We start from the raw sequence: 20,342 nt of genomic DNA on the forward strand, positions 1-20,342 counted from the left end.
TCAAAAATTTTGGCCGATCGACATATTCATCGTAGAGAAATGTGAGTGGTATCATTAAAAAGCTCGCCCAGCGTAGAATTGGCAACTAATTTTTTTTAAATTTCGTTTTGTTCAAGGAGTTATCGAGGATTGAAGTTTTGTGTGAACACGGGATATTTAGCATGATTTTGTTCACTTTCAGTGCAATTTTTCTTCAAAATAAGATCTTTTTTATAAAAATATTAATTCAAAATTACATTTCACGGCACAAAATGAAACAATTTTGAGTTCCTAATAGACGAATGGTGACAAAAAGACTAGTTCTGGTCTCACAAGGACGTTTGCAAAAAAAATCGAATTCTATTTCAGCGCTTCTTTTTTTTAGAAAACTTTTCCCATTTTTTAAATTTTCTTAAGTCACCTAGAGACTAGTCACTTTTCATATCGGGTTTCCGTTATTGAAAAACATAATTTACAGTCTATTGAAGCCCAATGAACAAAAAAATCGTTTTCAAGGAATCGCTCGTGTTTTTTTGCCTTCGACTCTGAGTTTTCAAAATTTTAAATGTAAATTTGACTTTCTTTTTAAATCTTTACTAATATTTTGAGTCCTATGGCATAGCCTTGTTGACTAACAGTGCAATAGGTTTGGTAATGCGCATTAAGTGACCCTATCTAAGCTTTCAGTGGACAGCTAATGGCTGTTAAGACTTTAAAAATGATTTTCGGGGAATTTTTTTAACATTAACTGATGATAAACATATTTCCGTGAATCGTAAGTCCCCGTTATGACAACCCCCTTCCTTTCTAGTGCAATCAAAATTTTTCTGGTGAGCGGTTTTATCTTCTAAACATTTGTTTTATGACTTCAATGAAACAAATTTTTAAAAAAATTAAAAAAAACTTTATGGATATTTTCCTAATGTTGGTTCCTCTAGAAATCTTATCATATTATCCTGATACCAATATCTCCCATTGGCTTGGCCAAAACTTTTAGTTGATCATGGATAAAATTTTCAAGGAAAAGCTTATGGTTTAAATGGCTTCGACAATTTCTTCTCTCACTTTTCTAATTAATTTTCAGATTTTGCCTGTATTTATTGTTATTTTCCTAGTCAAGGGCCTATTGTAATGTCCTATTGATGACTTATGAATGAAACATCCTTGTGGTTTCATCGAGGCGTAACTTTGCGTATTCATTAGCTTCCGCTGAACGCTATTGAATTTAATAGCGCTGATTTTACGGGTTTTCTCAAAAATTTCGTGGTTTCAATGTATTTGTTCTTGTTTGTTGATTTATTGGAATCAAATTTTTAAATACCCAGGGCTGTTAAAAATTACTTGAAAGTAGAAAAGTTTTTACTGAAAAGTTCATTTTTCAAGGGCTGCGACACGTTTATCGCTTTTTTTTTAATTTGCTGTTTTTGCTCATTTTCTATTCTTTAGGTAGCCGTAAAATGCTGACCAGCCCATAATCTTGCAATTGAGAATTGAATGAATGATGTAATCCAAATTAGTCAGACTATTGCGAATAGTCTTAAAGTTTATGATATACATTTTTTATATTTTGAGACTTTTCAATTTTCTCAGCCTACATTGTTCTTTTCGTCAATTTGTAACTTATTATCATCATTGAAAGATCCCAATCAATTCCAAGTATTATAAAAATTAACCTGCTTACTGATATTAATGTGACGTAACTGATGTTTTGTTTGTCGGACAATATGCGTTTTCATAAAAAGTTATATGAGTGGTATATTTTTGTTTCTTTTTCTCTTCCTTTAGCACAATTGACCTTATTTATTCATTCAGCATAACTTTAGCTGAAATAGTATAATGAGAAATTGAAATAAAAAAACAATATTCAGATGATAGCTAATAATTTTGATGGCTTCACTAATTTGTGTTCTCGGAATGTTTGTAACTTGTTTTTCGTATTTTTTTTTGAGTTTTTCTGCATTTTTCGTCCATTCCTGTGGCTTAGTCTAACCAGAGACAGTTCCTATTGGTTTCATTATGACTTTTTAGTAAATTTATCAAGCATTATTTTGTTAAAAGCTAATTATTTTTGAGATTTTGAAATTATTTGGTTTAAAAATGCTGATTGATTTTTGAATTTCGCCTTATTAATTCTCTTTTTTGTCGATTTTTTACCTAGTCTTATTAAGGAAAAATCCCATCTGATGAGTATTTAGAAAAAAGTAAATTTTTGTTTTGTCTGATTGTTATTTGACCCTTATAGGACTCGACTTTTCAATTAAGATAATGAGTTTTTGTCGTGCCAAGAAGTTTTGTTTTTGCTTTTTTGTTGTTGTTTTTTTTTCTCTCGTAGTCTGTTCAATGGAAGATCTCGTTGTAAAGAGGCATTACATTATTTAGTTCAGTTATTAGTTTGGTTATGTTGCAATTTTTTTAAACTCAAACATCTATTCTTTGCAAAAATGTAAGTCAAAAGACAGATAAGTCAAAAATGTAGATGACGGCGGGTCGGAACATCATGTGCGAACGCACATTGACAAGCCTCCTTGGTAAATATAAACATAACTCATCAACTGACAAAATATATATTTTTTGTATCAAACGAGCAATGGGTGCTATTTTGCTAATTTTTCCAGTTTATGCACTTTATTATTCATTATGAAAGCTAAATTAATTATATTCGGTCCCCAAAAATTACAATACAATAGAACGTTTATATTATGGCCAGAATACACATCACCCAACATTACCTACAATTTTGGAATTCAGCAAAGTTTCTTTAAACATCTAAAAACGCGGCAACCGAGTTAACATTTTTCTTATCTTGTTTACGTGGCTTTGGAAATTTTTGCTCACTGTTCAAATGTTTAGAATGGAGGGGAAGGGAGGAGAGGGAGGGTGGCAATCCTTGCGCAGGATCGCATGGGGGAGGGGGAAGGGCATTTCTTGGACAGCATCGCATGTTAAGGCTCAATTGACATGGTTCACACAAACTAGCAAACCAAACGATCACTCGAGTCAATTACGATGATTAAATTTGAGTTTTGCCCGGTAGAAGTAAAAATATTTCCAGAGGGGGAACAGAAACGTTCTCAAGAACGTTTTATATAAGTCAAATTAAGTTCGGCCAGTTTAAACTGGATTATCCATAAATTACCCTCATTTCCTCCTCTTGGTGGTTGCCATAATTAGTACACAATATTTGTGTTTCAGTTCGCATAGTTTTAGTGGAGGGTAAAACAAACTCGACTTCAATTAAAAATTAGAATTAAGTTGAACTAACGAACTAATTTGGTTCTGCTTTCAACACAGCAGGAAAACCAAAAAAGAAAAAAGAAGTTACAAAAGACTTGCGTCTGAAAACTACCTGTGATCTAAATGTCGCACGTCATTCGCCAAAAGAAAACAGTCTATATTGCACAACAGCGGCAGCCAATTATTTCACAAGACTGTTATAGTCCTCTCATCTGGGAAAAAATTTATTCCTGTGGGAAATAACGGCAACTAAAAATTGCCCTGAATCCTAATTCAGCTATGTGGGCATGTCATTTTGAATGTTCTCGATGAAAAGAATGAGTTCATTTTGCAAATTACATTCTATAAAGACACTAAGAACGTAAACTGGGCTATGCTTAATGTTAATAGGAATGGCTAATGGGACAAACTGGATTTTTAGAAAAGAATCTTAGTTCATAAACGTCATTAATTATTAGACCAATTAGCATAATCTGGTATTCAGCTCAAACCAAAGAACTTCTTATATATGACGTCATTATCTTCGCTTTACTCAGTTTACGGACAAGCAAAAAATCGTTCTGAGAAAAAACAAACAGCCTACTAATGGGATACTGGCTGAGTATTTGACATTGGAAATTTTTTTCAAATGTCAATACTACTTGCAGTTTCTGCTCTGAACTAGTTTCAGATCTTATTCTAATTTATTTTTCAGATCCTATTTTGAAACGTCATCAAATAACATACAACCGTACTTCTTATGAATTGCCTGTTTCTAAATAATACTTTAATTTTTTCAGAACCACTACAATGAGCGGTTAAATCACATGTAGCCACCACCAGACAATTATTAATCAATTTTCAGAGCGCTAATTGGGCAGAAATGAAAACGAGGTGCACACTTCAAAGAACGGAGGAAAAAATACGGAAAAGTGACATTACCAAAAAATTTTACGCACAGTTGCTCAAAAACAACTGATATTTTTGCAAATAGGTGCTCGAACAAATCACGACCGTCACCGCAAATACAGACAGATGTCAATTGATTAAATATAATGACGCTTCTTTCTATTGATTTTTGTTCCGAAATTGTTAGGTTATAATCGTTTTTGATGTCGCCTTTTCAGACGGGTTCCCATAATTTATTTTTCCGTTAGCTTGAGTGACATCAACGGTAAAAAAAAACAATCGGTTTTATCTGTCACTTTTAAAAACCCCCCACCCCCAATTTTTCTAATATTACTTAGCTCAAATTTGTCTCGCGTTGTTCAACCACGCTTAAAAACAAAATGATCTTCATAATAAGAAAAAAACAATATAAATCAATATGAAATATTCCCTTAATTATTGGAGTATACCTTATCGTATAATATGAAAACCTGCAGTTGATATGTTGTAAAGCAATTCATGAAAAGTTTCTCAACAATAATCGTTTTTGAATATTTTTCTGCCTTATGTTCTCATCTAATTTCTACAGAGGAAGTTGAAATTTAAAAAGAAATGAAAAATGTCGAATGAAAAATGCAACAAAACCCCACAACGACTTAATAATGAAGTGTATGCGCGATTATTTTGACTACTTTGGAAATTTGATAAGAGTCTGGACACCGTTTATAATGACTCTTTTGTGGAGTGTAGTAATATTTTAGTATGTATTAATTTCTAAATAATTTATTTTGTTAAGTTAGGAAGTATCCGATTTTTTTTCAACAATATACACATGTGGTGCTGTGAGCACAAAAAAAAACGTCTCTTTTGCTCAAGGATTCAATTCAAATAGCCAACTATTTTCCAGCCAGTGTTCATAAATAATCCTTGAAAAGTACTTGGGCAATATTTATACATTCACAATGCAAAATTCAACCAACTACATCTTCATGGAGATACATGATACCGCGCTTTTGATAGTACCAATTTTTTGGAGATCAAAAACTCAAAGCCCTTAGAACAACTGACTTGAAAATTTGAATTTGAATTGAAAGTTCATACAATTACATTGATGTGTCAACCAAGCAAAATGTTCAGTGACCTGCATATTTTTGAGAGCTAGCATTGTTTATACTGAATAAGGATATTGACTACCATCAAGTAATTGTCAAAATTATGTCCAGCAATATTTTTTAACACTATCAAACGGAACAAAGAACGGGGTAATCACAATAAAGGAAAACTTGGCATTGGATCGAATTCCTCAATTTTTCAATGAGTAATCTTCGGTTACTACTTCAATCAAAAACAGCCTGTAGCTTGCTGAAAAATAGTAGCAATTGATCTTTCTGTCAAATTGATTCAATTGGAACAGGCAATACAAAGAAAAACAATAAGGCTCACTTGTTCTGTGCGTGGCAAGAAAGTTCCCACATTCGCATTTGAAAACACAACATATATCAGATCAAAACATTGAAAACGATAGTTCAGAAACGATTGTTTTCGCACCACACAGTGTTTTATCAATCTACTACGATAAAAAACTAAAGTTATTTAGCTGAAGTTTAAAACAGAAAACACGTAAAAATGAGTTTTCAGAATAACAAAAAAACCTGAGTAACCTTCAATTACGAAATACTTAGTTACACTTAAATTATGAAAAAAATATCGAAGTTTTCCTAAACACGTACCCTGATGATTTTGTTTGATCAGTCTTTTTCAATAACTCCTTGACAAATTGAAAGTTAAAATAGTTTTAGTAACAACAAATTTTTTATGTTTCATCCAAATAACGGTGCTTTGGTAGAACGAATGAGTTACATAGATTGTAAAGTCAAAAAGAAAGTAGGCAGTTGTACAAACAAGCCTTACAAAGAACAAAAATAAAAATCAAAAGCATATTTCCTTATATATAAAGCTCAGCAACAATAAAAGCTCAGCTTTCTTCTTCAGTTCTTGAGGGATAATTTTCTATATGACAAAAATGGATTAGTCAAACACTTTTGGTAGCTTATATACTTGTAAAGCTAATTATTAAAAACACTTCAAATCACGTTTAAAACATTAGTTTTATTCTGCAGTTATGGTTTTAGCGCTCCCAGAACGAGTATTCTATGATTTAATGAGCATCAAAGCTATAAAAACTCAAATTCTCAAAAAATATTATTTTCTAGAACCAAAAAGTACATACAGGAATGGTAAAAAAGACGTTATGATTTGCTAGAGAGCATTTCAACCCTCTTAATTATTTTTGATTCGGACAGAAAGTCGAAACGTTCATCAAAAGCGAATTTAAAAAATATTTTTTAAAGTGTATTTATAATAATTGTTTCCTGAAAAAACGGCAATCAAACTCTAAAACAATAGAGAGACGCAACAATTGCTGTCCAAATTTTTTTTATTGTATTCAATACCCAAAAAGCTGTTAACAAGGAAATAGCAAAATAGGGAGAAAACATGTTTGGATGAACATTAAAAATTAGAAAGTGCTGATTTCAAAAAACTGTCTTTTCGCAGTACTAAATCTCGACTAGAGTACTGCCTCTATTCTATACGAATTGTCATCATTTATGATAATCAGGCAAGCCACCAAAAGGACTATGAATATAGAACTAGAAATAAAATCAACAATGTTTTTCAAAACAATTAATTTCAAAGTCAAAAATTATCAGAACCAAAAAAGGTGTAGCCAGTTGAAGCTTAGCACTAACGTAAAAAAGATGCTTCTTTTTAATAACAGTCGTGAAGAAATCTGATATTGAAAATGGGATAACACTAAAAACAGCAGTCAAAGCACGGCAAGTCAACAAAAACTAGCGACAATCTGATTCCTCTTTTATCTAGATATAGTTGTTCGCGCCGTGCAGCTTGCTGTTCTTTTGTCATTTGAGATGCCTAAGTGGGATTGCACGCTGTGCTACCTGTTAAACCCCCTCAAACTTGACTTCGACTTGACCTCAAAATCATCAAAAAGACTGCATCCAAAAAAAAACAATCTAAATTATATGAAATTGCAACTTAATAAAAGCCGACTGAGTACGTGGAGCTAACCTTATCAACTCATACTCGTTCCCATTTTAATGAATGGCACAAAGGAGATAAATTTCATTAGAAAAAAATTCAAGAAATTTGAAACATGTCCAAAAAAGTATCTGATTTCTTTTTCAATTCAATGTAGTTCAAAAACGTCCAAAATGCAAAATAAGTAATTGTGATCGATGTTCAATGAATTGTCCACGCGGACAAAGTTTATGCTATCACCAAAACTTCGTTATAGTGAGGTTCGGTATAGAGAATATTTATAATTTTTTAATTTTTCAGAAAACTTTTGAAGAATTAACCATTATTAGGCAGATCTCAAACAACCCTGTTAATCAAATTTCCCTGTTAATCAAGATGTTAACAAACGAACCTAATTTTGGATGGAAAATTAGGTAAACACAGCTGAGGGACGGATAAGAAATTCAATAAAATGTCTAGAAATTGGCAAAAAATTTCTCGCAATCTTTTCTAAAAACGCATTTTTGGAGACATTGACAAAATTTTATGATAAGTTTTGTTTTTCCAAAAAACCCTCGATAAAACCGCTAGTTAACGAAAATGATTGAATTTTGACTAGACTTTTTGATAAAATTAATGGAAAATTAGGTTAAATTGCCTGAAATTGTGGGTACAAAAACATGAAATTTTCTCTTTGTAGTAAAACTCCAGCTTGCAATTGATACCACATATGCTAGCCTAGGACGCCCTCAAACTAAGTCAAAAATTATCTGAACAAAATAAAGTGGGGGCTAGAATAGCCTTCAAAAATGTGGGAACAAAAAAGATATAGAGCACTTTTGATTTATTCTCAAAAGTTTTGAAAGCATACAAATTTGGCGAGAAATTTTCGTTTGACCGTTTAACTAAGAACAAGTAAGCTCAATTTAGATTCAGAACTTCAGTTACAGTTGGAACAAATTAAAATTATTGACAGCGCACCAAAGTCATTTGTAAGTTATAAATAACTGACTTGATCAATTGTCCAATCGAATCATAGACCTTGAAACTCGCCCTAAGTAAAGTATGAAAAAGAGGTCACGTCATGTCTACAAATTCAATCGCTGAGCAATAAATGTCACTAAAAAGAATAGAAAAATTGCCGCTGCTTATTTTATAAGGGTAAGCAAAAATTGAAAGATAAAAGAAATGTCCTCGGCTATCGCTTTGGAGATGTTAATAAATTCTGTCGTCAGATTTTCGAATCCCTATGAAATTGTCCATAATTGCTACCACATTCTTCTTAATTAACCAAAAATCTCAGGTAGCCAAAAATTTGACCGATTAGATCAATTCAGTTTTCCCGGAGCTTTTCCACGAACGGACCACTATTATATCTGTACGCTTAAGATGTTTATTCATTTAATCCCTTACGTCTTAACCAATAGAAGTTCACGAGTTTCGTTGGCTCAACGGCAGATAATTAAAGGTACTCCACAAAATCTGTTTGCGCTGGGAAAGATCATACTTTCAAAATAATGTTCAATTCAAAATCATAGCAGAAATATGTTTTCAAAGACTTCAGAATCAAACTTTAAGTAAAAATTCTCTCACATTTAAAGAGTTCATTAAACTAAGAAGTTAATACTAATGTTCTTTTCGCAGTTTAGCTAAATGTGACTATCTCCAAATCAATGACTCGGAGTTTTATTCTATCCCCACAACCCAGTACTGAACGTGTTTTGGTTTCAATTTACACCAATGTGTCATGAATGCCCGCACCTTGCCCTCTTAATTCTCTGGAACAAAATCAGATCCATCAGATATTTTTTCAGACAGGCCCGTCTATTACTTGCGGCAGTTGAAATGTTGAATGAATTTCATCATAATCTCTCTTTATATCTTCAAAACGAATACCCGCACCATTAGTCTCAATTAAGGGCACTATAACTGATTTATATTTAGCACTTCCCTTTTCATTTCCTGGTTTCTGATTTGTTGCTCCATCAAATTCAAATCTTTTGACGCTGTCAAAGCCGTCATCACCGTTCCTTAATTTACATTTGACAATTAGGAGAAATTCTATCCTCCATAAATTGGGAATGTGTTCTACAATTACAACGTCTTCTACTGTTTCAATCGGAATAAACGTCTGATCTTTCTGAATTCCCAGATTGGGCAAAACTTCTACCCTTTCAGTCCGCCGCTTCCCGGATTTTCCATAATTGGATGCATTAAAGTGATGCGATGCAATTAGCATCAGCAAAAAAGAAATGCCCAAAATAAGATGTAAAGTTGGGGAAATTACCGAGTGAGAACTAATGAGCTCTTGAGGCTGATATATAAACCCAGCAATTATGCGCTCCAAATCTCCTAAGTTCAAAATCTCCGCGCCCATTTCGACGTCCAATTAGGCAGAATAAATTATGCAAAACAGGTCCTTTCTGTTTAGGTACTGCTACATGTGTTGTGATGAGCTCAAAAACATGTTCTGGTTCTGTGCTTTCAAACTCATGCTAAGACGGACGATTATGCAACAATCTTGTATCTGAAAATAATTCAATTTACTGAATAATCAACAAATGAAAAATCAGAATCGACGAAACAAATCTATTTGGAAACAAGCAGAAGATTAGAAACAATTATTTTTGTATTCTTTGTCCCTATGTATTATATCATTAGTGTCTACATTCAATGTTTTTTGTATTCCTTCGTTCTTTTGATGATAGAGTGAACGCAAGTAGGCTTCAAGCAAAATGGAATTTACATACACTTGTAAAAAGTTGATATTGTGCGCAGAATATGCCCCAAGTATTATTAGGTATTAAGGTCACGCGAAGAAAGTAGAAAACGGTTTGATGTCCAAATATCATTTTTTAAACCAATTTGAGACACCAAAGGCGGGCCCTAGTTCACACCATAAATCCTTTCTCTAACAGGTTTTTGGATGACATCGGACACAAGTGTCGGACAGATTTGCAAATTGTAAAAGTGTGCACTCAAGGCAAATTCCATTCCAGTACTGAATCCCAAATCCAATTTCAATCCAATTAATATGACTTCAAATATTTTTCTAAAACAGAAAAAGCGGAGACCAAAATGTTGTCTGGACCAAAAAGTTAGCCCCTAATCAGAAATAGCACTGCTAACTGTCATTGGGAATAAATTTATACATAACATTACAGATATTAAAATCTTTTTTTTAAGATTGCCAATTTATGAAATAAGAATATTTGAAAAATAATCTCGATGTCACCAAGAATTAGATTTTTGTGCATAGTCTGCCGATTTATGATATCTTGAGTTGTGTAGTCGCCGCTTTTCAGCGAAATAGCGCGTGTTGTAAAATTCTTGCAATCTCAAATACCACTTGCTACCTAAAGTCTTGCTTTGATACCAATTGTTATTGTGCTATCTCCAGTTTTGAAAAATCAAAAACTTGAGAGGGAACTTGAAAAACTAATCAGAATTTTATCAGTGAAAATCAGCTAAAAATAAATTCATTCGGATAGAGGAAACTATAACCTTTTAAAAAGTAATCCTAGAAAATCAGCGTAACAGAAAATAAAGTCTCAACCAAAAACTATTAAAGGCGGGAAAAAGAAAAGGCAATTGAAATATCATTAGAATTTACCCTTTCTGCTGCCAAAATCGAGCATAATTTCACAAATTTTAAAATAATCCATTAAATTTAAAATAACTAGATTATGCCATGAAACAAAATCATTAAAATTATTAGCATGACAGAAAAACTTGCATTGTTGTAAATAAGGTTATTTATTCGTACAATGTTCATTCAGAAAATTTCAACTAGCGCTAGCTGTCGGGTAAAACAACTGGTAGCTAGAGCGTTCATTTTTCGACTGTAATGGGGTTAATCAAGCACAAATTTCCTAATGAACAAAAAATCACTCCAAATGATAATGAAAAACTCCGTCACGTCAAAAACTCAGTCCAGAAATGAATGAATGAAGGATGAGTTGTTCACATGAGCGTTAGGCCTCAGGTAGTAATTGTTTCATGTAAAAAACATACTGAAGACTCCGGAATCTACTCAAAGTAAAAATTAGCTTACAACCAAGCCAAGCACAACCTGACCAAAATCTTAATTACACTATTCAATACGCAACTACGATAAAGAAACGAATTAGCAGGGAAAAAGCAAATTGCTAATTTTTTTATTGAAACTTTTCATAAGTTTATACTCATAAGCATTATTAATAAAAGATCGTCTGGTATGAATAAATTGTGGTCAACAATTAAAAATCAGAACATAAACAACGTTACATTTCAAGCAGAGAGGAAAAACGGGCAAAAAGAAATGTTAAAATCTATGAAACTTGTTAAACTTTTAAACAAAATTCTCTATAATTTGCTAAGTCTCAACAGCTGCACTCGTTTAAGAAACAGTTCCTGTCTAATCATTGAGCGCCAACACAACGCCCAAACGAACTCAAAAACAGTTAAATATTAACAAGAGACAGTAAAACATAAAACTGCAGAATTAATTATTTGATCACTATTGTGCTGTAAAACCTTTGTTTTCACTCAGCAACAATAAACCTACCAGCAACTCCAGTTAAACAATTGAACGCCAAAAACATTCTGAAAGGCAGATAAAACAGAAGATTTAGGTAAAAAATACTTCAGCAGAAATATTTAACAAAACAAGTTAGCTTAATTTAGCCTGTTAAGCGTCCAAAAGGGATCAATTACACAGCTCAAGATCGCACAAAACTCGAAAAGTAAAGTAAAATAACCAAATATATAACCAGAAATAACTGAATCTTTTCGAAAACAAGAAAAAACTAATATTTCTTTTTGTAATTGATGACCTGTCACATCTGCATCCACACACCCTCTTAAAAATAACGAGAAAACTTATAAAAATGAAAAGGCGACCAGCAAAATCGCTGTTTTTCAGCTGGGCGATTTTTGAAAAGCATAAACTCACGTCTTTTGATGTGCATAACCTGACGTTTGTTGACGTGAATAACTGTCCCCTGAGTTACATAATTATAAATTGACACAACACGGACGACAATCAAACGTTTTAGTCATTATCAAAATTTAAAAATATGAACAAGTTATAAATAAGAAAACATATTTGCAAAGTTTGTTTGAAAAAAGACGAACATTTATTTCGTACTAAATTGCATTGAAAAGATACAAAAGCTACGACAGGTTTGAAGAACGATTGAATTACAACGCTTCAGAAATTACAGCGGCGGACAAAAAAATCGAAGAATTGAATTTATTTTTTTCATCGTGTAGAATTTGAAAGCGGGGAAATTTCCTATTCAAATTCCACTATAAAAGCTTCAAAATTCGTTACAACAAAGAACTAGAGAAGGGGTTATTTCACAAACGTATTAACCTAAGTAGAAGGGCTATACCAGGCTCTTCTGCTACTCTTAATATTTAGATTTGGATGCAGTGATGTTATCAACTAGGATTAAGCAAGTTCGATTCAGAGTTCCCTAGCTTCAATTATGACCTAGCTGTTGAAAAAAAATATAAAAAAGGTGGAACTATGGTCGGGATGTATACTAGGTTCCCGAAACAACTAAGTTATACAAAGAGATCAATCAGAATCCTAAGAGCTAATAAGTATTGACGATGAAGAGAAGCTCGTCGGTTCACTCCACAACCCAACCAGACGACTATCAACCACTTCGAGTAAGAACGTAAGATCTATTGACCATCAAGTATTTCGGAGTTATTGAAGACCGTGTTATTTTCTATATGACTTGCCCTTCCATACTATACTGGTCAGTCCAGCTAGTCAGTCATGTATGTCGTCTACGAATAGGCAATCCTATCTTCAGAGTGACCTCTAATTCGTCTCCTGAAAGGAGCACGGCAATTGATAATCTTAAATACAATCGTTTTGAAGGCGTCTGTGGTCCCTCTTTTTGTCCGACACCAAAGCGGTCTTAACTTAACTTCGTGAATGATCTCTGTAAAACCACTCATGGTTTACAGAGTAGCTAAGCTGAATTGAATTATTGCCAAGCTAAGAAAACATTAGATTTAAAAATTGAACCTGGAAAAATTACCACAAAACATATTCCAGTCTATATAAAAGCTGAAATAAATGAAAGTATAATCTCTAAAGAGCCCTAACTAATTTCAAATTCTCTATTCAATCTCTGACTCTACCCGACTCAATCGAATAATCCTAAGAACCTAGAAAAATCGAACTATGGAAAAACTGTTACCGCTAAGAATAACGAAGATTGTATATTAGGAAGTTATTTTAGAATCAGAGGTTGAGTTATAAAAAAGTCTCGAAACCCAGACTAATATGGCTTATCATTTTGATACCTTGGGATAATTAAGTCCGAGGAATTAATTTTAAACCTAATCATAAGAGAAAAACCTCAAAAACTAATATAGTTAAAACATGCTCATCCCCAATTTGGAAATTAACACTTATTTAAGGAGAGAAATCAATTCCATTAAAGGTTCCAAATTTATTCAGAAACTCAAAAGGTAAATTATTAATCAAGATCAATAGTTGCTGAATAAAACCCCTAAAAAGTCCTAACTTAGCTAGCCATTCTATATTTATTCTAATCAAATTAAAAACTTCCGAGAAATAACAAAAAGTTAGTACGTTTTTTTACGTTTTCTTAAGTTTCTTAGGATATCTTTATGTGACAAATACATTCACAACCGATATTGTTATCAAACGTTTTCTTTAACAATGTAAATTTTAAACGCTTCCAAAGAGCAAAAATCTGTTCCTCAAGCTTTACATTTTTAGATAATTGACATATTCAAACACTACGACTTTGGCCACAAAATTACTGGGAATATCGAAGTTTTTTTACAGCAACTACTTTGTTAACTTCAATCTTAATTTAAAGTAAAAACTTCGGCATTCATAGCTCAGAATTCATAGGCGTTTTAGTAAATTTTTTAAGTTAAGCACCAAAATTTAGAAAAGAAAATTTTCTATTTAAATGGTATCAGTCAATTCAGAACCAGTTTCTAATGTTGTCAGAGAGGCGGTGGATAAAAAACAGAACAACTGTTGTAAAAGTCCTTCAAATTCTCCCACCTTTCTATAATTTTTTCGCCAAACCGTACAGAAATCTCGAAATCCAACTTCCAGGTGACCATTTTTAACTAAATAGCTAGATATTCCTAAATTACCGAAAAACAAACAAGTGCAAACATCAGATACTAGCCTGTTTGAGGACATCTTTTGTATACAACTGAAGCACTTTCCCCTCAAAAAGTATTTTTTAAATACCTAGCTACATATTTAGATCAAAAAATATTTGCCCCCCCCCCCGCCGCTGTTGCATTCCAAGGAGGTAGTAAGATCGGGAAAATTACACAGGGGGAAGAAAAAAATTGCGGGACTTTCACAACCGGTTTGTTTTTTATCCATCATTCTATGGTTTGATCATTTACAAAAGACGTTCTCAACACTGAAGATCAGAAGATCCGAAATAAGCCCAATCTGAAAGACATTTGACGACAGAAGGGCTCCGCACTAGTTTCCTTGCCATTAACAAAGTTAGGACGTTGGTCCAAGATGTTGTTCTCAAAAAAAACGAAATTGGGGTGAACAGAATGATTGACATGCCTTAATAATATTAAAATATGACACTGTTAGAAGTTAACTTCAAACAACTACACAGAAAATTTCAATGAGAAAAAAAACGCTTCCAAATTTTAGCCAAAAACTTTCGCCATAGATTGCTCGTAAACTGTAGGCTGTAAGATCGATTGCGACTTGCTTGCTATCTTAACTACAATTAATTAGATGGACAAAAAAGGGAAGCAATCTCTCAGTTGCCTTTCAGAGCAATTATATGCAGCTGTAGTCCTTATATGAAGCAGACTTAGTAACCAGTCAATTATCAGCTGAAAATATATAAGATAATTCTGAAATATCAAACATAACCGACTAACGTCGGGCGAATTGCTCTCAAACGACCGGCAAGCGGTTGGCTTCGTCAGTAGCTAGCCACGGTTTAGTGAGGTTAGCTTTAGATTAATTGAAGGGGCGTAAGGTGGTGCATCGCAGCGGAGATGCAAAAGTGGATTGGGGGATTGAAATGGGGCGGTGGGTGGGTGGGGGTGTGCGATCAATTTCTAAGAACCACCCTTCACACCATAAGTATAAGTCTCCAAAACAGTTTCTGTTAATCGCATACATGACGATCATTGGGCTGAAAGGCTCCAAGAGAACTTTGTGCAAACTTGGGGCTAAGTTTTTATCCCGTTTCTGAAGACGGAAGTCAAATGGGTCACAAAAATTCGGCCAGCGAAATATTGCATAAAAGAGACAAACAGGATAAATATATTTGCTACCAATTGCTTCTGAGAGAATTGACAATGATTTCCCAAAAGAGCCCATTATATCATTTATGATAAAATCATTTCTACTTTAACTCATTGTTAATGAGGATCAGAAATAATGACATTACGCCACATAAAAGCAGCTGAAGTGAGGCATCAACAAAAAGAGATAGGGGGGAGAGAGAGAGAGAGAGAGAGAGAGAGAGAGAGAGAGAGATAATACGTGAACGAGAATGAGAAGGAAAGAAAGATCACAGGACAAAGAAAGACAGAGACCTTGTTAGTAAATAAATCATTAAAAAAAACACAAAATAATAATAATAATAATAATAATCACAAAAAAAATGAAAAAGGCAAAAATAAAAATATTGCAAAAATTTAGGAAACAAATGCAAGTTTTAACAAAATCTTGCTAACATTCAAGATATTAAAATCTTAAGAACCATTTCATTGTCTCGAGATTTTATCCAAAGATAACTGAAGCTGGAGTAAAAAAGTGTTGATCGCCATTCCATTAACTCAAGAAACTATGCAGCAGCTTATTATTAAACGTTGGAGGAGGTTCCTGGGCCCCTGGTGCCGAAAATTTAAAATGAAGAAATTAAAAGTACGTTAAAAAATTGCTTAAAATCGTAATCTTGACAAACAATCCATTACATCTATTAACTATGTAGTAACCCTAGAGGAAATTCCGGGGCTCTTAGGGCAAGAGAAACCTAAAAAATTACAAAAAAATTCAAAAAACCTAAAAAAATTTTTAAAAAAATGCAAAAACTTGCGATATTAAAAAGTTGAAAAATAATCCATGACAAAAAAAATTTCCAGTAACTTATTATCAAACCCTAACGGAAGTCTTCCGACACTTGAGGCTCAAAAAACCTGAATAATGACTATGTCAAAATATAAAAAGGCAAAAATTGTCAAAAAATGCTAAAATTCGTGAAATTAAAATCCTGCAAGACATTACATCACATTAAGGAATTATACAGTAAACTATTTTTAAACCCTAGAAGAGCTTCCTTGGCTTTTGAGGACGAAAAAACCTTGAATAAAAATTTTCAAAAAATTTGAGAAAAAGCAAGTTTTATCAAAAAATTGCTAAAATTTGAGACAAAAAAATTAAAAAACTATTCCATTTCCAAAAAAAAAAATTTGTAAGTAACCTATTATCAAACCCCTTAGGAGGTTTTCTGCTCCCTGGGTCTGAAATGACCTGGATAACGAAAAATAAATGTCAAAAAAAATTAAGAAAATTGCACGTTTTGTCAAAAAATACTAAAATTCGTGATTTAAAAATGTTGAAATCATTCCATAGCCACAAGAAACTATGCAGTACTTATTATTATAACCTAGAGGAGGTTCCTTGACACCCAGGGCTAATAAAAATCAAAAAAGGTCAAATTTTTTAAAAAGCATGAAAAAAATTTTGCAAAAGTGTAAATTTGCGTGTTTGTAGCGATCAGTTGTTCGTCAGTAGCTAGAAACGGGGGGGGGGGGGGGGACTTGCACGAAGAGCTGATTCAACAGTGGGGTGGAGGGTAACAGCGCGCAAGGGGGTGGGGGCATAGTGGGGGAGGGGTCAACAGTGGAGGGGTCTGCAACCTCTAAGAACCGCCCTTCACACAATAAGTATAAGTCTCCAAAACAGTTTGAGCTGAAACAGAGCTGAGATGCTCTGAGAGCACTTAATGCCCGCTGGGCCTGTTTATCCCGTTTTTGAGGACGAAAAAACAAAAGCGTCAGACGAACAATCGGTCAAGCAAAAAATCGCATAAAAAAGACCGACAGGACTTATATAATTGCTACAAACTTCGTTTGAGAGCAATAAAAAAATCTATTGATTATTAAAGAACGCTCCTTGTATATTAAAGGATTATATTTACCATCTTGTAAATTAAAAGATGTGGTATTTGATTAAGCGTTTCCGCTCAGTTTAATCATCTAATTGCGAATTCGTTTTCTCCCGATACGCTGGCAAACAGTTTCATCGGTAATCACCATTGTTAACTTTTTGTGAACTGAGTCCATTTACGTCACATCGAATTGCGTAATTTGTCAAAAAGTTTTCAAAGAAAGCAGTCCTATGGGAACTATTTTTTTCTTAGGAGATTACAGAACACCCCTTGTGACGTAAACAAGGAAAATTGTCAACTCATCGGGTAGTCGCTATAAAAATCAAATATTCTCAAAACTGAAATAATAACTTGTCTCGAAATTTGTTTAAAACATTTCTTAAAAAACTACCTCATAGTCTCATCTTACATCCCCAGGGAGTCTACAGTTTTAATCATTTCACGGAAGGTTAAAAGCTCACTTTTAATGTCCAATGATGCTACGCATTACAGTCTACTTACGACAGCAATGTCAAAAATAGCATTGTTCTCAAAAAATTTGACAGTATTCTGATAGAACAATCTTAGAGTTAATGAGATACATCTTTACGTTCTCACAGTCCATGAGAATATCGGGATCTTTCGAGAGATTTGATGTTACTGATAACCGAATTCTAAATGATCGTTCATGCTTAAATAGAAAACAACTTTAAGACGCGCAAAATTTCCAGGCCGAAATACAATTAATCCCTCTCAACCAAGGAAAGTAGTGAACTAGCTACACATTTCGGCGCCATATTAGATAAGGCATTTCTTATTGTAATCCTTAGTTGGTGGAAGATCATCGTAAAAGTAAATTAATCTTTGACGTCATCATTGCCGTTCTAATTTTCCCTTGAAGAAAGGTAAAGTCAGAAAAGTTCAAGGATTAGAGGAAAATCTAGCCTGCCCAGGCCAATAAAAACTTTTACCCTGTTGTTGACCCCGTTGAGCTGAGGGTATTACATCGCATCAAAAATAAGCAAATTCCAACCACAGCAAAAGAACAAAGTCATTAGCTTCGCTTTCACGTTGAACAAGTTATTGGCACAAAAAGGGAGGCGAGAGAATGAAATCGAAATAAGTCGACCAAATAACTTGCACTTTCACTACAATTGTCATGCTAACTTTTAATTTTCAATCTATCATGCTCCCAGTAGCATGTAGTTTTGGCTACCTGTTATCTAGAGGTTACTAATTTTAGGCCAAAGAAATTTGGAAACAAAGGTTCAGTCTGGTCCATTTAAAAAACTGAATTCAAAAATGAAAACATCTCCTCCGCCGGAATCTAACGCATGCTTGTGTACGTAAACCATTTTATCTAAGCAAATAGCAGCAGTTATCCGGAGCTATCACCCAGTGAGTTACACTAATCAACTACAATAGCTGGGAATCACTGAAATAGCTCCGAATCAGATAAATTCAGTGCAAAATGTGACCTGAATTAAGCTCTGACTCAGAGCTGAATTTGCGTTAGAGTTAGGTACGGGTAGTCAATTGAGTTTCAATTAGAGTCCGCATTCTCAATATAAACATGAATTGAGAAGCCAATTTATTGTGCGAGGTAAGTCCTGTATACCCAAAAAATTATCAGACGAATGACCTAAAGACCCACACAAACTGCAGTAACAAATAATGTCGAGCGCACAAATTCAACCGCTAAATGATAAAAATCACGGAAAAATCTAATCTTCATTATAATGTAAGATCGTAATAAAAATCGACGCAGACGACAAATTTAAAAAACATAGCCCAAGGTGGAGGAAGAACCAAACAGTCATTTGAACAATTTATTTACTTAACGAGACAATCACCTTGACAAAAACGTGGACAAATAAATAAAACTATGAAGAGAATGCCACAAACCTGGTATCATTTGTAGCAAAAATTTACGAGTTCTGACACCAAACAATTAAAGACGTCATGATACCTTTTGGCACAAGTAGTTCGCACTACATCAGTGACAAAAGAAAGCTGTCAAAAACATAGATAGGATAGCCTTGTAGAAATCTGATTTCTAAAAAAAATTTAAAAAATGAGAACAAATGTGAGAAACTTCAGTTTTTTACTAATTGATACGTGGCAGAAAAAATTTACAATTAAGAAATTGAATAACTTCAAAAAAATTAGGAGAAATTGTCTAACGTATTTAAAAAAACCTCAATTTATTTGTAAAACCTACCTCACCAAACATACGAGAAAATACTTTAACATACTCACAAAATAGATCTGAACGAAAAACAGCTCTCCTAACAATTCCAAAAAAAAGAAATTTACAGAGACGACTCCCAAAAAAAAATAAGCAGACACAACTTTGAATCAAAGTAATCACTTTACAATAAAAGCAATCTTAAAATATACAATCCAAGAAACTAACGGCAACCTCAAAAGGCACAATACTGTAAAAAATTAAATTACAAAAAACAAAAAAAACTAAACGCCTATTTCCTAAATCCAAAGAAAATGCACTAAATTGCATCTAGAACTCTAATTAGCGCTTTATCTGGCCAAAAAAATTGATTATTCTCAACTATTTCTTGAAATGATTGAAAAAACAACAATTCGGCATTGATTAGGGGAGCTCGAACAAAAAACCCGCTTTGAAATTACCATAGGATTAAAATGCTGCTGGCCTAGGGCTTAACCTTGCTTTAAACAAGCAACTTACGCAGAAATTCTGGCACGCAGACTTTCATTTACAAGATAGATTATTGCCAACGAACAATTAGTCGTTGTTCAAATCTTGGCGCAATCTAACAGTATTGAGTGAAATTTGAGAAAAATCGCCCAACTCTATAAGCATTTAAGTTTTTAGCTAATACTTAATTTAATTTTCTTTTAAGTTGTCAGTTAATTTTTGAACAATGATCACATAAGATTATAAACATTTTAATCAGAAAAAACACTTGCATCATGAGAAAATTAAAAAGAAATCTGATAAGAAAAGTTATGTTTTAGTATAGAATGGTTTTCGCAAGTTGCAACCAGTAATTTGGTTGAAGATCTCAGTAACATATCAATCATTGGCTCTACAAATCGCTTTTCTCAAATCTA

The 20,342-nt window shown here is 33.3% G+C and overlaps 1 protein-coding gene and 1 long non-coding RNA gene across 2 annotated transcripts in view; one reads left to right on the top strand and one right to left on the bottom strand.

Moving 5' to 3' along the window:
• LOC142352283 (uncharacterized) overlaps nucleotides 1–9,807 on the top strand; it is a 59,112-nt gene extending 49,305 nt beyond the window's left edge. The window contains exon 7 of the mRNA XM_075404784.1: nucleotides 9,551–9,807. Coding sequence (XP_075260899.1) covers nucleotides 9,551–9,650 — 100 coding nt within the window. The 3' untranslated portion in view covers nucleotides 9,651–9,807. The remainder of the gene's footprint in view (nucleotides 1–9,550) is intronic.
• LOC142352285 (uncharacterized) lies at nucleotides 8,624–9,642 on the bottom strand. The gene is made up of 2 exons (XR_012760998.1): nucleotides 9,407–9,642; nucleotides 8,624–8,897 (listed from the first exon to the last, which is right to left on the bottom strand). It is a non-coding gene; the product is annotated as an uncharacterized LOC142352285 (long non-coding RNA).
• Nucleotides 9,808–20,342: the final 10,535 nt, after the last annotated feature.

Source organism: Convolutriloba macropyga, chromosome 13, assembly GCF_964194025.1.
Source record: "Convolutriloba macropyga chromosome 13, txConMacr16.3, whole genome shotgun sequence".
Taxonomy (NCBI): Eukaryota; Metazoa; Xenacoelomorpha; order Acoela; family Convolutidae; genus Convolutriloba; species Convolutriloba macropyga.